Source organism: Sciurus carolinensis, chromosome 11 (genome assembly GCF_902686445.1).
Source record: "Sciurus carolinensis chromosome 11, mSciCar1.2, whole genome shotgun sequence".
Lineage (NCBI taxonomy): Eukaryota > Metazoa > Chordata > Mammalia > Rodentia > Sciuridae > Sciurus > Sciurus carolinensis.
The window spans coordinates 22,213,717-22,232,129 of NC_062223.1; the positions used below are offsets into that span (position 1 = coordinate 22,213,717).

Sequence of the window (18,413 nt, forward strand, 5' to 3'; positions counted from 1 at the left end):
TCTTAAGGTAGAAGAACTTCTGCCTAGAAGCAATCCTACTGAATTTGCCGGAATATTTCCTTCCCAATCTGTGTCTACCATTTGTACACCCATATCAGGGGTTAATACGAGTCTGGAGGTGGCACAGATGTCCAATCCTGCACTTCCTGAGGTGGCTCTTCTTTCCTGAGCTTCATTCCCTTCTCGGTTGGAGGATACCACTGTCGTGGCACTTGTTGAATCACCCCGTATATTTGTTGTGGGCCCCGGGGCGGGCCCCTCACCCCGTTTTTTTGTAACTTGGGGTTAGTTGGTAAAAGATTCCCTTCATTGTCCCTAACAGAATAACATTCACTAAGCCAATGATTTCCTCTCTTACACCGCGGACATAACTTAGGCCCCTTTCCTTGGCCATTGTTCTTGGAAGGGCAACATGCTCTCAAATGTCCCATTTGTCCACATGTGAAGCAGGAACCAGGAGATCCTCCTTTTTTACTCCCTCCTCTTTGTGCTAATGCTGTGGCAAGAACAGAGGTTTGTCTGTCGAGTGCAGCAATAAATGCAGCACTATTTCCAGAGGCCTCATTAATGTCTTTGCAGACTCTTAAATAAGTAGTCAAGTCTTTATTTCTCCATGGCCTGATGGCATCTTTGCACCATTTATTCGCTTGTTCATAGGCTAACTGTTTTATTAATGGCATTGCTTGATCAGCATCTCCAAAAATTCTAGAAGCTGTTTGAATTAATCTATCAACAAAGTCTGCATAGGGCTCATTACTTCCTTGAGTAACTTTTGACAACTGTCCTTGTAAATCTCCTGACCCTTGTAGGGTTTTCCATGGTTTAATAGCAGCCACAGCAATTTGAGCATACACTGCAGGATGATAATTAATCTGTGCCTGGACTCCCTCATAAGGCCCTGTTCCCATCAACATGTCTCTGTCTACCTGCGGATTCCCTGAAGCTGCATTGCGCCTTGCAGTGTCCATTGAAATTTCCTGCCAAGCTGTTTTCCACATAAGATACTGTCCCCCTGACAAGGTTGCTCTAGCTAAATTAGTCCAATCCAAAGGTAGCATATTTAAAGACATCATGGTCTCTACCAGTGAGACTGTAAAAGCCGATTGAGGTCCGTAAGTGCTCACTGCTTCTTTTAGCTGTTTAACCATTTTAAAATCTAATAGCTGATGAAATCTTTGATTTTGAGCATCCTCAAATACTGGATATGTAGCATTCTGTAAGGAGGCCCACCCTCTATGTCTGCTATGGTTTTCCTTTTCCTTAAACTCCATAGGTGGTGCACTGGGAGCAATAGGTGTACTAAGCCTTCTGGGGGCAATAGGTGTACTAAGCCGTTTAGACGCTAGATGGCGCTCAGGTTGCACGCTTAACTTTCCCATAGCTTCTTCAAGCTCCTCCCCAGTAAGTTCTTCCTCAGAACTTTCTCTTTCCGTATAACTTTCTCTCTCTGAAGTCTGAGAACATGATCGTTCCTCTTTAATTTCTTCTAAGATCTGACTTCCTTCTTCTAAAGGCCCCTTTAAATCCCTAAAAGGGTTTTTTGATTTACCTTGCTGCATCAAACAAGATTTAACAAGTGACCATATTGCCAGAGTTCCCATTGGCAAAGGCTCGCGTCTCTCCGCGTCGCGCAAATCCTCTCCTAGCTGTTCCCACTGAGAAAGATTTAATAATCCCTCGTCTAAAAACCACGGAGAGACTTTCTCTACAGTATCTAGAAACTTGAAGGCCGTGTTTGCCTTCAATGGTGTTCCGTGATTTTTTAAAAGTTCTCTAAGAGGCCGCTGCATTCTAATCTTAGACAGATCCGTTCCCATGACTACGAGGTAGTTTACTAGTTTAAACACACAAACAAAAGACAGGCGCGTGCACGCACACACGCTCACTCACACACGCACACAGTTTGGTACCACTTGACTCGTCCCTCCTATGGGGAACCTTTTGTGATGAATCGTCCCTCCCATGGGGAACCTTTTGTGATAAATCGTCCCTCCCACGGGGATCCTTTTGTGATGAATCGTCCCTCCTCTGGGGAACCTCTTGTGATGAATCGTCCCTCCTCTGGGGAACCTCTTGTGATAAATTGTCGCAGCTCCGCGAACCTCGAGACGTCTCACCTTTTGAACTCTCAGACTAATTTTTCTTGATTTTAAAACTTATGTGAACTTACCCTTATATTTTTTCTCATTCCCGGTCTTGTTTCGGCACCATCTATCGCGTCCCCTGCCCGCAGAGAAACACGAAACCGGATCAGGGCAAGTTCTTTATTTTCTGCAGTCTGCTTCTTCTGGCTGGCCAGCACTGGCTGCTCTTGCAAGCGCCTTACATTACATACATCAACCAATCAGCTTATAGATCACGAGGGAAAAGCATGGACAGTAATGGAGCACAATAGTGTGGATATAGCAATCATGCAGTGTCCACGAGGACCCATAACCAATCACATTAACTTCCTCAAATAACGCCACTTGTTGGCAGAGAGTATTAGTCTGCTGGAGGTACCTGGTTTTGTTCTCAGCAATTCCTTGGCACCTTGCCAGGTGCCATCTTGGCCACGCCGAAGGGCTGGGGGCCTGCAGTACCCCGACAGTTTTTCATCTCTTCCTCATGAAATATTTTGCTGAGAATGTTCTGTAATGCTGGCTTTCTTTTTGTAAATTCCTTTAGCTTTCATTTATCATGGAAGGATCTTATTTCATCGTCAAATTTGTAGCTAAGTTTTGCTAGGTATAAGATTCTTGGTTGGCATCCATTTTCTTTCAGGGCTTGGTAAATGTTGTTCCAGGCCCTTCTAGCTTTTAGGGTCTGGATTGAAAAAATCTGCTGATATTCTTATTGGTTTCCCTCTGAATGTAATTTGATTCTTTTCTCTCGCGGCCTTTAAAATTCTGTCTTTATTTTGTATGATAGGTATTTTCATAATAATGTGCCTTGGTGTGGGTGTGTTGTAATTTTGTATATTTGGAGTCCTATAAGCCTCTTGTACTTGGTTTTCCATTTCATTCCTCAGATTTGGGCAATTTTCTGATATTATCTCATTGAATAGATTGTTCATTCCTTTGGTTTGTTTCTCTAAGCCTTCCTCAATCCCAATAATTCTTAAATTTGGCCTTTTCATGATATCCCATAATTCTTGTAGATTCTGTTCATGATTTCTTACCATCTTCTCTGTTTGGTCAACTTTGTTTTCAAGATTAAATATTTTGTCTTCAATGTCTGAGGTTCTGTCTTCCAGGTGTTCTATCCTATTGGCTATGCTTTCTATGGAGTTTTTAACTTGGTTTATTGTTTCCTTCATTTCAAGGATTTCAGTTTTTTTTTTTTTTTTTCAGTATCTCTAACTCTTTATTGAAATGATCTCTTGCTTCCCGTATATGGTCTTTTAACTGTTGATTGCCGCGATCATTTAATGCCTGCATTTGCTCTTTCATCTCCTCCTTCAATGCCTGCATTTGCTCTTTCATCTCCTCATTTGCTTCTCTGATTCTGAACTCTCTTTCTGACATTTCTTCTGCTGTGCTGTCATTGGGTTTTATTGATGTAGTATCTAGATTTGTTTGGGACATTTTCTTCCCTTGTTTTCTCATATTGGTCAGCTGTCAGTTGGACCCTGAGATATTGCAGATTTCCTCTACTGGCTTATAGTGTCCCAGTAGATTTCCAGTGAAACACCTCCCAGCCTTCAGTAGCCTGAAGTCTTTGATGAACTTGATAATGCAGTGCTTCCGAAGAAAGCTGCCCCTAGCACCCTACTGTTTCCAGGGCTTGGAGCTGGCTCTGTGCGGAAACGTTCTCACTGGGGGCCTGCACCATGCAGCTTGCTGTGTGGGAGGATCCCACCGCTGGAGTGTGGAAGGCTACCTGGGGAAGACCTTAGCTGCCCTGCCCTGTTCTGATAAGCCACCCCTATCTGTGCCTGCTGCCCACGCCAAGTTTCACCTAGTGGGGGAGACTCACCCCATGACTCTCTTTTTGTCCAAGTCTCTCAATGCCTCCCCTTCTTAACTCCTGGGTTCTGGAGTGACTGGAGATGCAGTCACCCTCTAGGCCGCCATCTTGTATCGCCCCGTGGAAAGAGCCTGCAGCCGGTGTGGACAGAGCCTCCTGGAGAAGTCTCTGGCTGCCCTGCCCTGATCCCAGAGGCTGCTTGCAGATCAAAGCTTTCCATTGGCTCGGGGACTTGTGGCTGGCTCTGTGTAGAAAGGCTCTCACTGGGCGGTCTGCTCCAAGAAGCTAGCCTTGAAAGGCTCCTCCCACCGCAGGGGGCTGGGCTGCTTGGGGAAGTCTCTGGCTGCCCCTCCTGCTCCCTGAAGCAGCTTGCAGGCCGGAGCACACCGAGCTGGCTCTGGGACTAGGAGCTTGTTCTGATAGAAAGGCTCTCACTAGGGGGCCTGCTCGGAAAACCTGGAGAAGCTGGCTGTGTGGGAGTGACCCAGCGCCAGAGTGCTCAGGGCTGCCTGTGGAAGACTCTAGCTGCCCTGCCCTGCTCTGATAAGCCACCTCTATCTGGGCCTGCCACCCAGGCAGACCTTTACCCAGTGGGCAGACTCACTCGTGGCTCTATTTTTGCCCGAGTCTCTCAATGCCTCCCCTTCTTGACTCCTGGGTTCTGGAGCGACTGGGGATGCAGTCACCCTCTAGTCCACCTATCTTGGATCCAGATATTTTATTCTTAGTAAAACAATATCAGAAATGATTATATTGAAAAGTTATGGAAAATTATGTTCAATGGTACGTTATTGTCTGTGACTGTTTTGACAATATTCAAAAATAAATTTGTTTAAACTATGCTTTATCATATCTATGGTAGAAATGTACTTTCAAAATGTTTTAAAATGACAAATGTTAAAGAACAGACACCAGTAATACCTAGAGTGCAAGGGTTTACTTGTAAATGAGAATTATGTCATCAAATTAATTTGACTACAACCCTGATATAAAATATTTTAATCACATTAAAATAGAGGTAAGTGAAAACTTTCTAAGGTCCCTCAAAGAGTTATTTGGGTAAAGGGGTAATATTTTATATTTCATGTAAGTGGAAACTACCATACAGACCTTTCCCTTAAGAAAGAGGCCTACGGAAGTTGAATGATCTTACTTTATGCCTTCCTTCTTACCTTGTAGAAATAGAGACTTTGCTACACCATTGTAATCCAAATTGACTGAAGATGGTCTGGAAGAGAAACAGCCTGATATTTTCTCTGTATCTTTAATCAATTTTCATGAAATGGCAATAAATTATTCTCCTGAAACCATGGTTTTCTTGTATCTTAAACATTTACAAAAGAGGAAGAAAGAGAATGAGAAGGAGAACAGAAAAGAAAAGAAAGGAAAAGAAAAGAAAAGAAAAGAAAAGAATGTTAATATATTTGCCTGAATGCAAATGAAAAATCCTCTTTAAAATTCTATTTCAATGTTCTATGGTAATAGGGAACTAAACTACAACAACTCCAGTAGAAAATCTAAAAGTGTCCTCTGCTAAGCAGAGGTAGTTCATTACCAGCTTGCAGGAATATTAACAAAACCTTCAAAATTAGGGTGGCAGTGGTAATCATGAGCTCATCTTTGATCATTAAACACCTTAAGAAGGATACTGGTGTGGCAAAAGTTGGAAAAATAAGAGGAAAAGAGAAAGTCTACCATTTTCTAGTTTGCATTTTTATATGCATTGATGTTTTATGTTGCAGAAGAAATGGTTCTAATTTCTCTCCTGTCTCTTAAATACAAGAAACAAATATTTAAAAAGTAAGGGCATGAGATAAGTGTGCTCATAAAAATTCTTTAAGTCTAAGACAAATGAGTTAAACATATCATTAATTATGATTGGTTGCTCAGAAAATACATGTCTTTTCATTTTCAAGTACCTAGAGTCTAGTTTTAGAGAACAAACCTGTGATATAGATGTTTCCTCACTGGAACTGAATGTGTTAGATGTGTATAGAATGCTATTATACTGTAAATTAAACTCCTGGGAAATGGATCCCTTACTTAAAACAATTACTAATCTCTATGGCATAAGAAAATAAATGAAAATCAAAGTAAAAATTGATGTCACTGAAGGCTCAAAAATAATGAATCTCTGTGGAATGTGATCAGAAAATCTGGTTTAAAACCACCATACTTGGTGCTATATTACAGAGTAGGGTGAACATAGTTAACAATAATGCATTATATATTTTAAATGGCCAGAAAAGAGAATGTACAATGTTTTCATGCAATAAAATGACAAATGTTTGTGGTCAAAGATATATAATTGCCCTGATATGATCATTGCATCATGTATACATGCATAGAAGCAGCATACTGTGTCCTATAAATATGCACAATTTTGGTCAATTAAAAAGAAAAAAATATCCTGAGTGGGGAAAAAATAATTTGACACCAAACCTTCTTTTTTCTAGACTTTATGGGTGATTGGAATTCTGTATCCTAGTATCTGATATATGAGGCACAGCTTGTATTGCATTGGAATTATGATGAATATTTCTGACGAACTTTCCCTTTCTCATAAGATTACAACATTCCTCAGATTCCAGGAGGGCAGACTGTGTACAGCTACACTGGAGTTTCTTCCCATACAGTAAAGGTAATGGATCTGCTGGTCAGATCGCTCTAATCATAGGACACACTTATTGGGCAGGCATTGTGTGTCAGAATCTATCTAAATATTTTCTTTCTTTTTTTTGTGGGGGGGACAGATCAGGTATTGAACCCAGGGTGCTTAACTACCTAATAAAATGCCAAGCCCATGCTCTGTGTTTTATTTATTAATTTTGAGACAGAGTCTCACTGAGTTGCTTAGGGCCTTGCTAAGTTGCTGAGTCTGTCTTTGAATTTTCAATCCTCCAGCCTCAGATGCTTGAGCCACAGGAATTACAGAAGTGGGCTACCACGCCCAGCTCTAAATCATGTCTATCTGTAGTACTTTGAACAAGGCAAAGAGTTGCTGGAGAAGGCAACTGCTTCCTGTTTTTTCCCAACCATGTGACTGTATGGAGTAAAGAACAGACTCAGAGCCAGTGTTAGGACCTGTCTCATGCAGGTATTTGAACTATAGGGCAGAATAAAAAAGAAAGAAAAAAAAAAGAATGAAAAGAAAAAAGTGGAACCAGAGGAACCTTCCCTGCAATGTTTCCTGATTCCTCCAGACCATATTCATTATTATGTAATAGTCACAATTTCTGTGAATTAGCTCTTGTTTAACTGATGTTAGCATCTCAGTGTAACTTAGTTATTCATATATACATCAGCATGGTTTTCTCTCCCAACCAAAATGTGGATTTCTGGTGATCAGAAAGGGTTTCCCCTGATCTGTTGCCCTCCTCACACATTCCCATGTCCTCTCTAGAATGGACACTTACATAGGAAAGTTTCAAGCAGAACACTTGTCTTCATTCCCTTCATCTGGAATGTTTGCTCTTGCTCTGATCTCTGCCTTGTCAGGAATAAGGATGTGCACACAGTTAAAATTCATTTATTAATTGCCAAAGCCACTCTAGATCATAAATCTTATCTTCTATTCTTTTTGGTTTTGCTTACCCTATGTTGAACTTAGGTTTTTGGTGTAAAGATCTTATAGTTGTGAATCATAAAATCTTGAGTGAAATGTGAAAATTCAGTATAAAAAGGATGATATTGTGGACTCACTTGCTGCTCTTCCTCCTGATGAGATTTTAAATAAGAGCACTGATATTGGAATCTCTACCAAATTTTATCTAGTTTAAGACAGTTTCATTTGTTTAAAGATCTCTATGGTAGATATCTTATAATTAATAGTAAGGAAATCACTCTGATTTCTAATTATTAATTAGCAAAATGTATTTCTTGTGACCATGTGAACACCACTGAATACATGTTTAAATTTAATGTCAATAGGGGCTCGCATTGTAGCTCATTTCCTAGCATGTGTGAGATACTGGGTTTCAGTTTCAATAACACATATAAATAAACAAAATAAAAATCCACTGACAATTTTTCAAAATTTGGAAATATTTAATATCAATAAAATTCTATGAGTTAGGCAGAATTAGTTATTGTTAAAATGTAAGAAAGCAAGAATTAAAGAAATTATGTTCCAACTTATATAATTAAGGTAGAAAAACCAATCCTAGTTTTTATGAACTGGATCTTGTGACTTTTTAATGTTTTATGACTGGGAGAATCTTAATTTAAACAAGTGAGTGCAAAGTACAAATTTAGGTAAATCATAATGGATTTATAAAGGAAGATTCAATGCTGCATATGAGTCAAGTATGAATTAAGAAATGCTGCTTAGGTACACAGAAAATAGTGTTAAAAGATCATTATATGAAGAATAAATACACATGGAAGAAACAGAAAGAAAGTTAGGGTTATGCACTTACAAGGTACAGTACACATTTAATCCACAATGTATAGAAGAGGTAGCATGAGAAAAAGAAGATAAGAAAAAGTGAAAAAGAAGCCTAAGTAATAGATGCACCTGCTCATAATAATGGTGATTCAGTGACTAATAATGAGGAAGAGACATGAGGCAGAACTCATAGAGAAAGAGATAGAATGAATTATATATAAGGAGTTATAATAGATGCTTGCAAAAGACACATAATTTATTTATTCTAATATTCTTGTGAAATGAATATTGTCTCCATTTATCAAAATAAAATAATGTGCGGAGTTCTAAAAATAATGGACATTGCAACAACTACCATGGCAGTAAGGGAAATAAGAAGAAAAAAAATAACAATTAACAAAATATGTGCATGTATGGAATTCTCATGCTTGCATAATCTAGTTGACGAGAAGTTGTTCTTCATTATAGATATCAGGAATTTAAGTTTTAAAAATATTATGTTTTCCCTAAAGATTACTGAAACAAATGATTTGTGAGTTCTTCATTAAAGTACATGGTAGATTAAAACATGTTAAACATTCATGTCCTAAGAGTGCTACTACTCATACCACTTTACAATATTACAAATTGAAGACAAACATATCAATAATCTGCAACTTTTGAAAATGCTGAATCCTGTCTTTATGAATTGAAAATGCACAAAGATTAGAGAATCAAGAGACTCTCTCATATCTGCCTACCTCCTCCTCATCTTCTGCTTTCCAACTCCTAGGCCCATCTATTCACCCTTATTACAAATTATGCTTTATTAAATTGCCTGGCATAATATTTTGGAGTCTACCACTTTTCTGAGAGCTTCTTTCACATCCTTGTTCCTCAGGCTGTAGATCAGGGGGTTCAGCATGGGGATCACCACAGTGTAGAAGACTGTGGTCACTTTGTCAATGTCCAGACTAGTGCCAGAACTGGGCTGGCAATAAATGAACAGGATTGTTCCATGGAAGACGATGATGGCTGTGAGGTGGGAGGCACAGGTGGAAAAAGCTTTGTGCCTCCCCTCTGCAGAGCGCATCTTCAGGATGGTGATGAGGATGAACAGGTAGGAGGTGAGGATGATGGTGATGGTAATGACCTCATTGAAATTGACCACAATGAAGAGCAGCAATTCATTCACAGTGACATCAGAGCAAGCAAGTTTTAAGAGTGGGGGTAGATCACAGAAGAAGTGGTTGATCACATTTGACTTGTAACCTGGGATCTCAAGAGTTAAGCACAGGTGAATCAGAGAGCAAATAGATGCATAGAGATAACAACCAGAAACCAGCTCGGCACAGAGCTTCTGGGACATGATAACCATGTACAGCAATGGGTTGCAGATGGCCACAAAGCGGTCATAGGCCATCACTGCCAGCAGGAAGACTTCTGTGATTGCATAAGTACAAAATAAATAGAGTTGCACCATGCAGCCCTGGAAAGAAATGGTTTTGTCCTTGGTAAAGATATTGGTCAGCATTTGGGGCACTATGATTGAGGAGTAGCAGAAGTCCACAAAGGACAAGTGACTGAGGAAAAAGTACATGGGAGTGTGCAGGTGAGAGCTGAGCTGGATCAGTGCAACCATGCCCAGGTTGGCCAGAACTGTGGCTCCATAGATGAGAAGGAACACCAGGAAGAGAGGGACTCTCAGCTTGGGGACATCTGACAATCCTAGGAGAATGAACTCTGTCACAGTGGAACAGTTTTCCTTGGCCATTTTACCAGAAATCAGGTTTAGAAAAACATGGTAATTTTTTGCTAGTTCAGGAAAGAGAACAAAAAGAAATTATCATACTCTTAAACACATGTATTCATGGATTGTGAAAGAAACATAACTGCAAAATTTGGAAATACTACACAATTATGCAAATAATCTAAATTGTGTATCTCAGTAGAGTTCACTGTTGAAATGAATTTAACCATCAGGAGTAATATTAAATGATTCTTAGTCATTAACTACCCTATACAGTTCTGATGATCCTTTGAATTTGGTGTTTTGGCAGACTGTGAAAGAGATTCAATGACATGCTCTTAGCTACATGGAAATTTACTTCAATATACAAAAATGTTAAAAGTTATGTCATAGTAGTGTAAAAAATACCATACACTTTATTATTTTTTAAAAATCTATCAGTAGCATAAATTTACACCATAAAGTTATCTCAATTCTATTGTTGGGAAATTTAGTTTCTATGAAACTTGTGGTTCATGAAGCCCATTTAAAATTATAATAATTCAGAATGAAAAAGGAGGCTTAACATATATATTCAGAGATACATAGTTTATCAAATTAGTGAAGCTATGATTTCATTGTAATATTAATTATGAAGTACTATAATGTCTCAGAAAGAAGAAACACTTGTATAATTTTTTAATCCGCTATGCAACATTTATTGAAAGTCTTAACATTTTGAACAATAAATACTAAATGATTTTTAATTAGATATTTTATTCCTAGTAAGATGATATCAGAACTAATTATATTGAAAAAACAAGAAAAAGCTATGTTCAAGGGTACATTATTGTTTGTGATTGTTTTGACAATAGTCAAAACTAAAGCTGTTTACACTATGATTCATCATATCTTTGGTAGAAATGTACTTTTAAATTATGTTTTAAAATGATCAATTTTAAAGAACAGACACCAATAATACATAGAGTGTGAGGTTTTATTTGAAAATTAGAATGTATGTGGGGAATACAGATAGACACACTATGTGTCATCAACTTTATTTGGCTACGACCCTGATATAAAAATATTTTAACCACATTAAAAAATAGGTAAGTGAAAACTTTCTCAAGTCCCCACAGAGTTATTTGGGTAAAGGGGTAAAATTGTGTATTTCATGTAAGTGGAAACTACCCTCAGATCTTTCCCTTAAGGAAGAGGCCTATGGAAGTTGAATGATCATACTCTCTGCCTTCCTTCTTACCTTGTAGGAATAGATGCTTACTTCTTTAAACCATTATAATAAAAATTGACTGAAGATGGTCTGGAAGAGAAAAAGTCTGATGTATTTTCTGTATCTTGAATGAATTCTGATGAAATGGACAAAAATATTCTTCTGAATTCGTGGTTTTCTTGTGTCTCATTTATTTAAAAATTTAAGATATTTGTGGGAATGGGAATGAAAAATCCTCTTTAAAAATTCTCTTTCTAATGTTCTATGGTAAAAGGAACAAGTCTATGATAAATCCATAGAAAATTCAAAAGTATCCTCCTATGCTGAGCAGAGGACATCATGACCACCTTGCAAGGCACATTCACAAGACCCTCAAGATTGTGGTAGCAATGGCAATCACCAGATCAACTTTGGTCATTGTAGATCTTGAAGAATGTTGCTGTGGCAAAAGTGGGGGAGAAAGAGAAAAAGAGAATGTTTAACATTTTACTTTGAAATTTTTGTATGCATTAGTGTTTGATGTTGCAGAATAAATAGATGTAATATCTTCCCTGTCTCTTAAACAAAAGAAAAAAAAAACTTTTGAAAAGTAAGGGCATGAGATAAGTGTTCTCATAAACATTCTCTAAGTCAAAGAATGAGTTAGACATATTAATTATTTTTTCCTCAGGAAATACATGTCTTTTCATTTTTAAGTAGAGTCTAGTTTTAGTGAACAAACCTGTGCTATAGATGTTTCTTCCCTGGAACTGAAAGTGTTAGATGTGGATAGAATGCAATAAAAGACTTTATATTATAAATTAAGCTCTTGGGAAATGGATCCCTTACATAAAACAATTACTATTCTCCATGGCATAAGAAAATTTAAAAAATGGAAGTAAAAATTGATGTCATAGATGGCTCACAAATAATTAATCTCTGTGGAATGTGATCAGAAAATCTGTTTTAAACCAACATAACTTGGTGTTCTATTGCAGAGTAGAGCAAACATAGTTAACAAAAATGTATCTTATATTTTCAGTGGCCAGAAAAAAAAGAATGTTCAATGTTTTCACCACAAAAGAATATAGTTTAAAAAAACTGACAAATGTTTGAGGTGATAGTTATACAAATCACCTTGATTTTATCATCATATCATACACACTATAGAAACAGCACTCTGTGCCCTCTAGGTAAGTATAAATATTATGTGTCAATTAAAAAGAAAAAAAATTAAAATTGGAGGCAATCAGGAGCTCATCTTCTGGCATTAAAGCTCTTAAAAAGGGTGCTGGTGTAGTAAAAGTCGGGGAGAAAGAGAAAAAACAGAAAGTCTACCATTTTTAGTTTCTATTTTTAATATACATTACTATTTGATATTGCAGAAGAAATGGTTGTAATTTCTTTCCTGTTTCTTAAATAAAAGAAAAAGATTTGGAAAACAAGGGCTTCAGATATGTGTTCTCATAAACATTCTCTAGGTCAAAGATAGATGAGTTAGACAAATCAATAATTATTATTGTTTGCTCAGAAAATATATGTCTTTTCATTTTCAAATACCTAGAGACTAGTTTTAGTGAGCAAAACTGTGGTATGAGTATTTCCTCCATGGATAAAATACAATAAAAGACTTTATACTATAAATTATGCTCCATGGAAATGAATGCCTTACCTAAAACAATCACTGATCTCTGTGGCATAACAAAATAAATAAAAGTTGATGTCCTAGAAGGCTCAAAATAATTAATCTCTGTGGATTATGATCAGTATATCTGTTTTAAAACCAACATAATTTGGTATTCTATTACAGAGTAAGGTGAACATAATTAAAACTAATGCATTGCATATTTTAAATAGCAAGAAAAAAATTTTTAATATTTTCACCACAGAAATCAAATGACAAATCTTTGAGGTGATGCATATGCAAATCATCCTGCTTTGATCATCACATCATGTGTACATGCATAGAAAACACACCATGTCCTATAATTATGTACAAAATCTAATTGTTTTTGTACCATGGAGTGAACCCAGAGGTTCTTAACTATGGAACCACAGTTCCATAGTTCAGTCTATTTTCTATGTTTTATTATTATTGTTATTATTCTTATTTTATATTTTGAGACAGGATCTCATTAAATTGCTGGGGTCTCACTAAGTTGCTGAAGCTGAATTTGAAATTGTGATCCTCCTTCCTCAGTCTGCTGAGCATGGGGATTATAGGCATGGTTTACTGTACACAGCTCAAAATCACATATATCTAAGAGTTAGCTTGTGTAATCATCTCAACAAGTGAAGAGATCATGTTTTTCTTATGCATTTCTTACAAAAAGGTAATGGAGGCACAATCAGTTATAATTTGAACACAGCAAAGAGAGCTGCTAGAGAAGGAAAATGCTTCTTGGTTTTTCCAAAAGACATGACTGTACAGAGAGAAAAATGAGACTCAGAGTCAGTGTTAGGATCTGTCTCATTCAGATATGTGAAAGGGAGACTAGAAAAAAAAGAAAAGAAAAGAAAAGAAAAGAAGAAAACAGGACCAGGAGAACCTTCCATGCAATGCGATCTGATTCCTCCAGACTGCATTCATTATTCTCCAATATTCACAATTTCTCTGAATTTGTGCTTATTTAACCAGCACTCAGACCTTGGTGTGATGTAGCTATCCATAGATTCATCAGCATAGTTTACTCTCAAACCAAAACCTGGTTTCTGGTGATTAGAAAGGGTTTTTCCTGATCTGTTGCCCTCCTCACACATTCCCATGTCCTCTCAGGAATGGACACTTACATAGGAAAATATCAGGCAGGACACTTGCCTTATTCCCTTCATCTGGAATGAACACTCTTCTTTATTACCTTCATCTCTCACTCTGATCTTCACCTTGTTGGAATGAAAATGTGCCCACAGTTGAAGGTCATTTATTAATTGCAAAGCCACTCTGGAACACAAACCTTATATTCTACTCTTCTTGATTTTTCTTACACTTTATTAACCTTAAGTTCTTGGTATAAGGATCTAAGAGTCATGAACTGGAAAGTCGTGGACTAAATATGAAAATTCAGTATAAAATAAGTGATAACAATAAGTTGAATCAATTGTTCTTTCTCTTGATACAATTTTCAGAACAATGACAATTAAATCCCAATCATATTTACTCTATAAAATCTCTATGGTTGAATTTATCTTACAATTAAAAGAAAAGAAATCATAGTGTTTTCAAATTATTAATTAACAACATTTATTTCCTATGAGCATGTAAAATACACTGTGTCAAAATTTAATCTCAATAAAATGTTCTGAGGTTAGCAGAATTAGCCAGTGTTAAAATACAAGAAATTGAAGACTGAAGAAATTAAGTTGCAAATTAAATAATCAAGGTTGAAAAATCAATCCTAGTTTTTATGAACTGGATTTGTGATTTTCTAATGTTTTATGGGCAGCAGAAGTTTCATTAAAACAAGTTAGTACAAAGTAGAAATTCTTATAAATTATAATGGATTCATAAAGGAAGATTCAATGATGCACATGAGTCAGGAATGAATTAAGAAGTGGATGATGATATATAATCGGGGTGGGGGATGGGGAGTAAGAGAAGAATGGAGGAACTTTAGATTATTGGAAGAAAATGAGAGGGGGTTATGAAAGATAGTGGAATGAGACAGACATCATGACCCTATGTACATGTATAATTACGTGAATGGTGTGAATTTACATAATGTACAATCATAGAAACAAAATGATGTACTCCATTTGTGTACAATGAATCAAAATGCAGTCTGTAAAAATAAAAAAAAATAATTTTAAAAAAAGAAAAGAAAAAGAAATGTTGCCTTGGTATACAGGAAACAGCCACCAAAAATCACTTTATGAAATACAAATACTAAGTCAAAGAACAGAATCAAAGTATAGAAATGACAAAGTAGAATAAGGATTTCACCCACAAAGAATTGAAGAGGTATCATGAAAGTCAGAAGTTAAGAAAAAGTAAAAAAAAAAAAAAAAAGACTACTTATAATAATGGTTATATAATGACTAATAATGATGAGGAGAGATGATACAGAATGTGGAGAGAATGAGATAAAAGTGAATAACATAAGGGGTTTTAGTAAATGCTTGCAAATTTGACTTATAATTTATTTCTTCTAAATTTCTTGTGAAATCATTATTAATACTCTCCATTTTTCAAATAAAATGATGTGAGGAGTTTTAAAAATAGTGGTCATTGCAACAAATACCACAGCAATAAAGGAAACAAAAAAAATGGCAGTTAACAATATATGTGCACATATCAAATTCTCATGCTTGCATAAACTAATTGACAAGAGGCTGTTTTTCATTAGAGATGTCAGAAATTAAAATTTGAAAAATATTATGTTCTCCCTAAATTTTGATGAAACAAGTGACTCTTATGAATTTTAAATTAATACATGTCATAGATTAAAACAAACATTCATGTCATGCTACTACCCATATCACTTTTAATAATACAAGTTGAAGAAAAACGTATGTATAATTTGCAACTTTTGAAAATGCTGAATCCTATCTTTACAAATTGAAGACACACAAAGATTAGAGAACAAAATGACTCTCTCATACCTGCCTACTTCCTCATCATCCTCTGCTCTCCAACTCTTCCCCCAACCTACACGCTTAAAACAAATTATGCTGCTATTAATTTCTCTGGGATAATATTTTGGAATCCACCACTTTTCTGAGAGCTTCTTTCACATCCTTGTTCCTCAGGCTGTAGATCAGGGGGTTCAGCATGGGGATCACCACAGTGTAGAAGACTGTGGTCACTTTGTCAATGTCCAGACTAGTGCCAGAACTACAATGGCAATAAATGAACAGGATTGTTCCATGGAAGACGATGATGGCTGTGAGGTGGGAGGCACAGGTGGAAAAAGCTTTGTGCCTCCCCTCTGCAGAGTGCATCTTCAGGATGGTGATGAGGATGAACAGGTAGGAGGTGAGGATGATCACAATGGTCATAGATTCATTGAAAGTAGCCACAATGAACAGCAGCACCTCATTCACACTGACATCAGAGCAGGCAAGACTTAGGAGAGGAGGTAGGTCACAGAAGAAATGGTTGATCACATTTGACCTGTAGAATGGGATCTCAAGAGTTAAGCACAAGTGAACAAGAGCACACACTGATGCTAAGAGGTAACAGCCAGAGACCAGCTCTGCACAGAGCTTCTGGGACATGATGACCATGTACAGCAATGGGTTGCAGATGGCCACAAAGCGGTCATAGGCCATCACTGCCAGCAGGAAGATCTCCATGATCACAAAAGTGCAAAACAAATAGAATTGTACCATGCAGGCTGGGAAGGAGATGGCTTTGTCCTTGGTAAAGATGTTGGCCATCATTTTGGGCACTATGACTGAGGAGTAGCAGAAGTCCACAAAGGACAAGTGACTGAGGAAAAAGTACATGGGAGTGTGCAGGTGAGAGCTGAGCTGAATCAGTGCAACCATGCCCAGGTTGGCCAGAACTGTGACTCCATAGATGAGAAGGAACACCAGGAAGAGAGGGACTCTCAGCTTGGGACATCTGACAATCCCAGGAGAATGAACTCTGTCACAGTGGAACAATTTTCTGCAGCCATTGTCAACAGATGTCAGGTGAACTTACATATGGTAAGTTTTGGTTTACTTCTGGGAAGACATCAAAGAGAAAGTGAGAGGTGGTTATTAATTAGGAAAAAGTAACATTAGAATGAAACGTGTGCATGAATTCTAAGAGGAATGTAACTGTCAAATTTACAAAATGTTCAATAATTTTAACAATATTCTAACCTATATATCTCCATAGAGCTCACAAATGAAAATTAATTTCAACCTAATCAATAATCTTGAATGATTCTCAGTCATTAATTACCTTCCACATTTCATATCATGTATAGAACCAGGTGGTTTGGTTGACTTTGAAATAGATTCTAAGGTACGCTTTAATTTTACATGGAAATTAACTTCTAGTCACAAAATTTTTAAAAATTTATTACAATAAATATAAAAGTTACTGCACACATTTTACTGCTATTATTAAATTTATCAATAACCTTAAATTTTCCCATACAAGTTATCTAATTTTCTCTTTTACTTATAATTTTCCTTTTTTACAGACTGCATTTTGATTCATTGTACAGAAATGGGGTACATCTTTTTGTTTCTATGGTTGTACATGATGTAGATTCATTCAATTCGGGTAACCATACATGTACATAGGGTCATGATGTCTGTCTCATTCTATTGTTGGGGTACATGAACATTTTCCTTGAAAATAGTGTTTCATGAAGACTCTTTCAAATTGGACCAAAAAGGAAAATGAATGTATACAGTTAAAGGCATAATAGGTTTTGTAATATTATTGATTATTTATTTCATTGTAATGGTAATTATGAAGTCTTTTAATGACACAGAAAGAAAAACACATCTTTCTTGCTTTTGGTAAAAGCAATTAGACAACATTTATTGAAAATCTTAACACTGACAACAATAAAAACTAAATAATTTTTAAGCTACCAGATATTATTCACAGTAATATTATCACAAATGATTACGTTGAAAAATTAGGAAAAACTATCTTCAATTCTCATTATTATTACTGTTTTGACAATATTCAAAAGTAAAAAAATTATCAACCTGTGGTTCATCATATCTACTGTGGAAATTTACTTTCAAATTGTTTTTAAAAAATTTAAAAAAGGAGACACCAGCAGTACATAGAAGGCAAACTTTTAGTTGTAAGCGAGGGTATATATGTAGAAATGTGAAAACAGACAGATACCCCATATGTCATCAACTTAATTTGGCTATGACCCTTATATGTAAGTAGTTTGTTCAGATTTTAAAAAGGTAAGTGAAAATTTTGTAAGGTCCCTCAAAATTTTGTTTGTGTAAAGAGGGTAAATTGTATATTTCATGAAAGTGGAAACTACCATCCAGATCTTTCCCTTAAGGAAGAAGCCAATGGAATTTAAGTAATTTTACTCTCTGCCCTCTCTAAATTGTAAGAACAGATACTTACTTCATTAACATATTGTAATGAAAACTGAGTGAAGACTGTGTGAACTCAAACAGTCTGATCGTTTCTCTGTATTATGAGTCAGTTTTAAAGTAATTAAAACAAACTATTCTCATGAATTCAA

General features: G+C 36.5%; 1 protein-coding gene and 1 pseudogene across 1 annotated transcript; both read right to left on the minus strand.

Moving 5' to 3' along the window:
- Positions 1-9,143: 9,143 nt before the first annotated feature.
- LOC124959177 (olfactory receptor 5L1-like) lies at positions 9,144-10,088 on the minus strand. The gene has a single exon (XM_047517788.1). The coding sequence runs from the start codon at positions 10,086-10,088 to the stop codon at positions 9,144-9,146; it is 945 nt and encodes a 314-aa protein (XP_047373744.1).
- A 5,839-nt stretch (positions 10,089-15,927) lies between these two features.
- Positions 15,928-16,871, minus strand: LOC124959178 (olfactory receptor 5L1-like; annotated as a pseudogene).
- Between the last annotated feature and the right edge of the window lie 1,542 nt (positions 16,872-18,413).

What these genes read in the sequence shown, in the direction of transcription:
- LOC124959177 (XM_047517788.1), bottom strand. Translation starts at nt 10,088, where the DNA reads ATGGCCAAGGAAAACTGTTCCACTGTGACAGAGTTCATTCTCCTAGGA.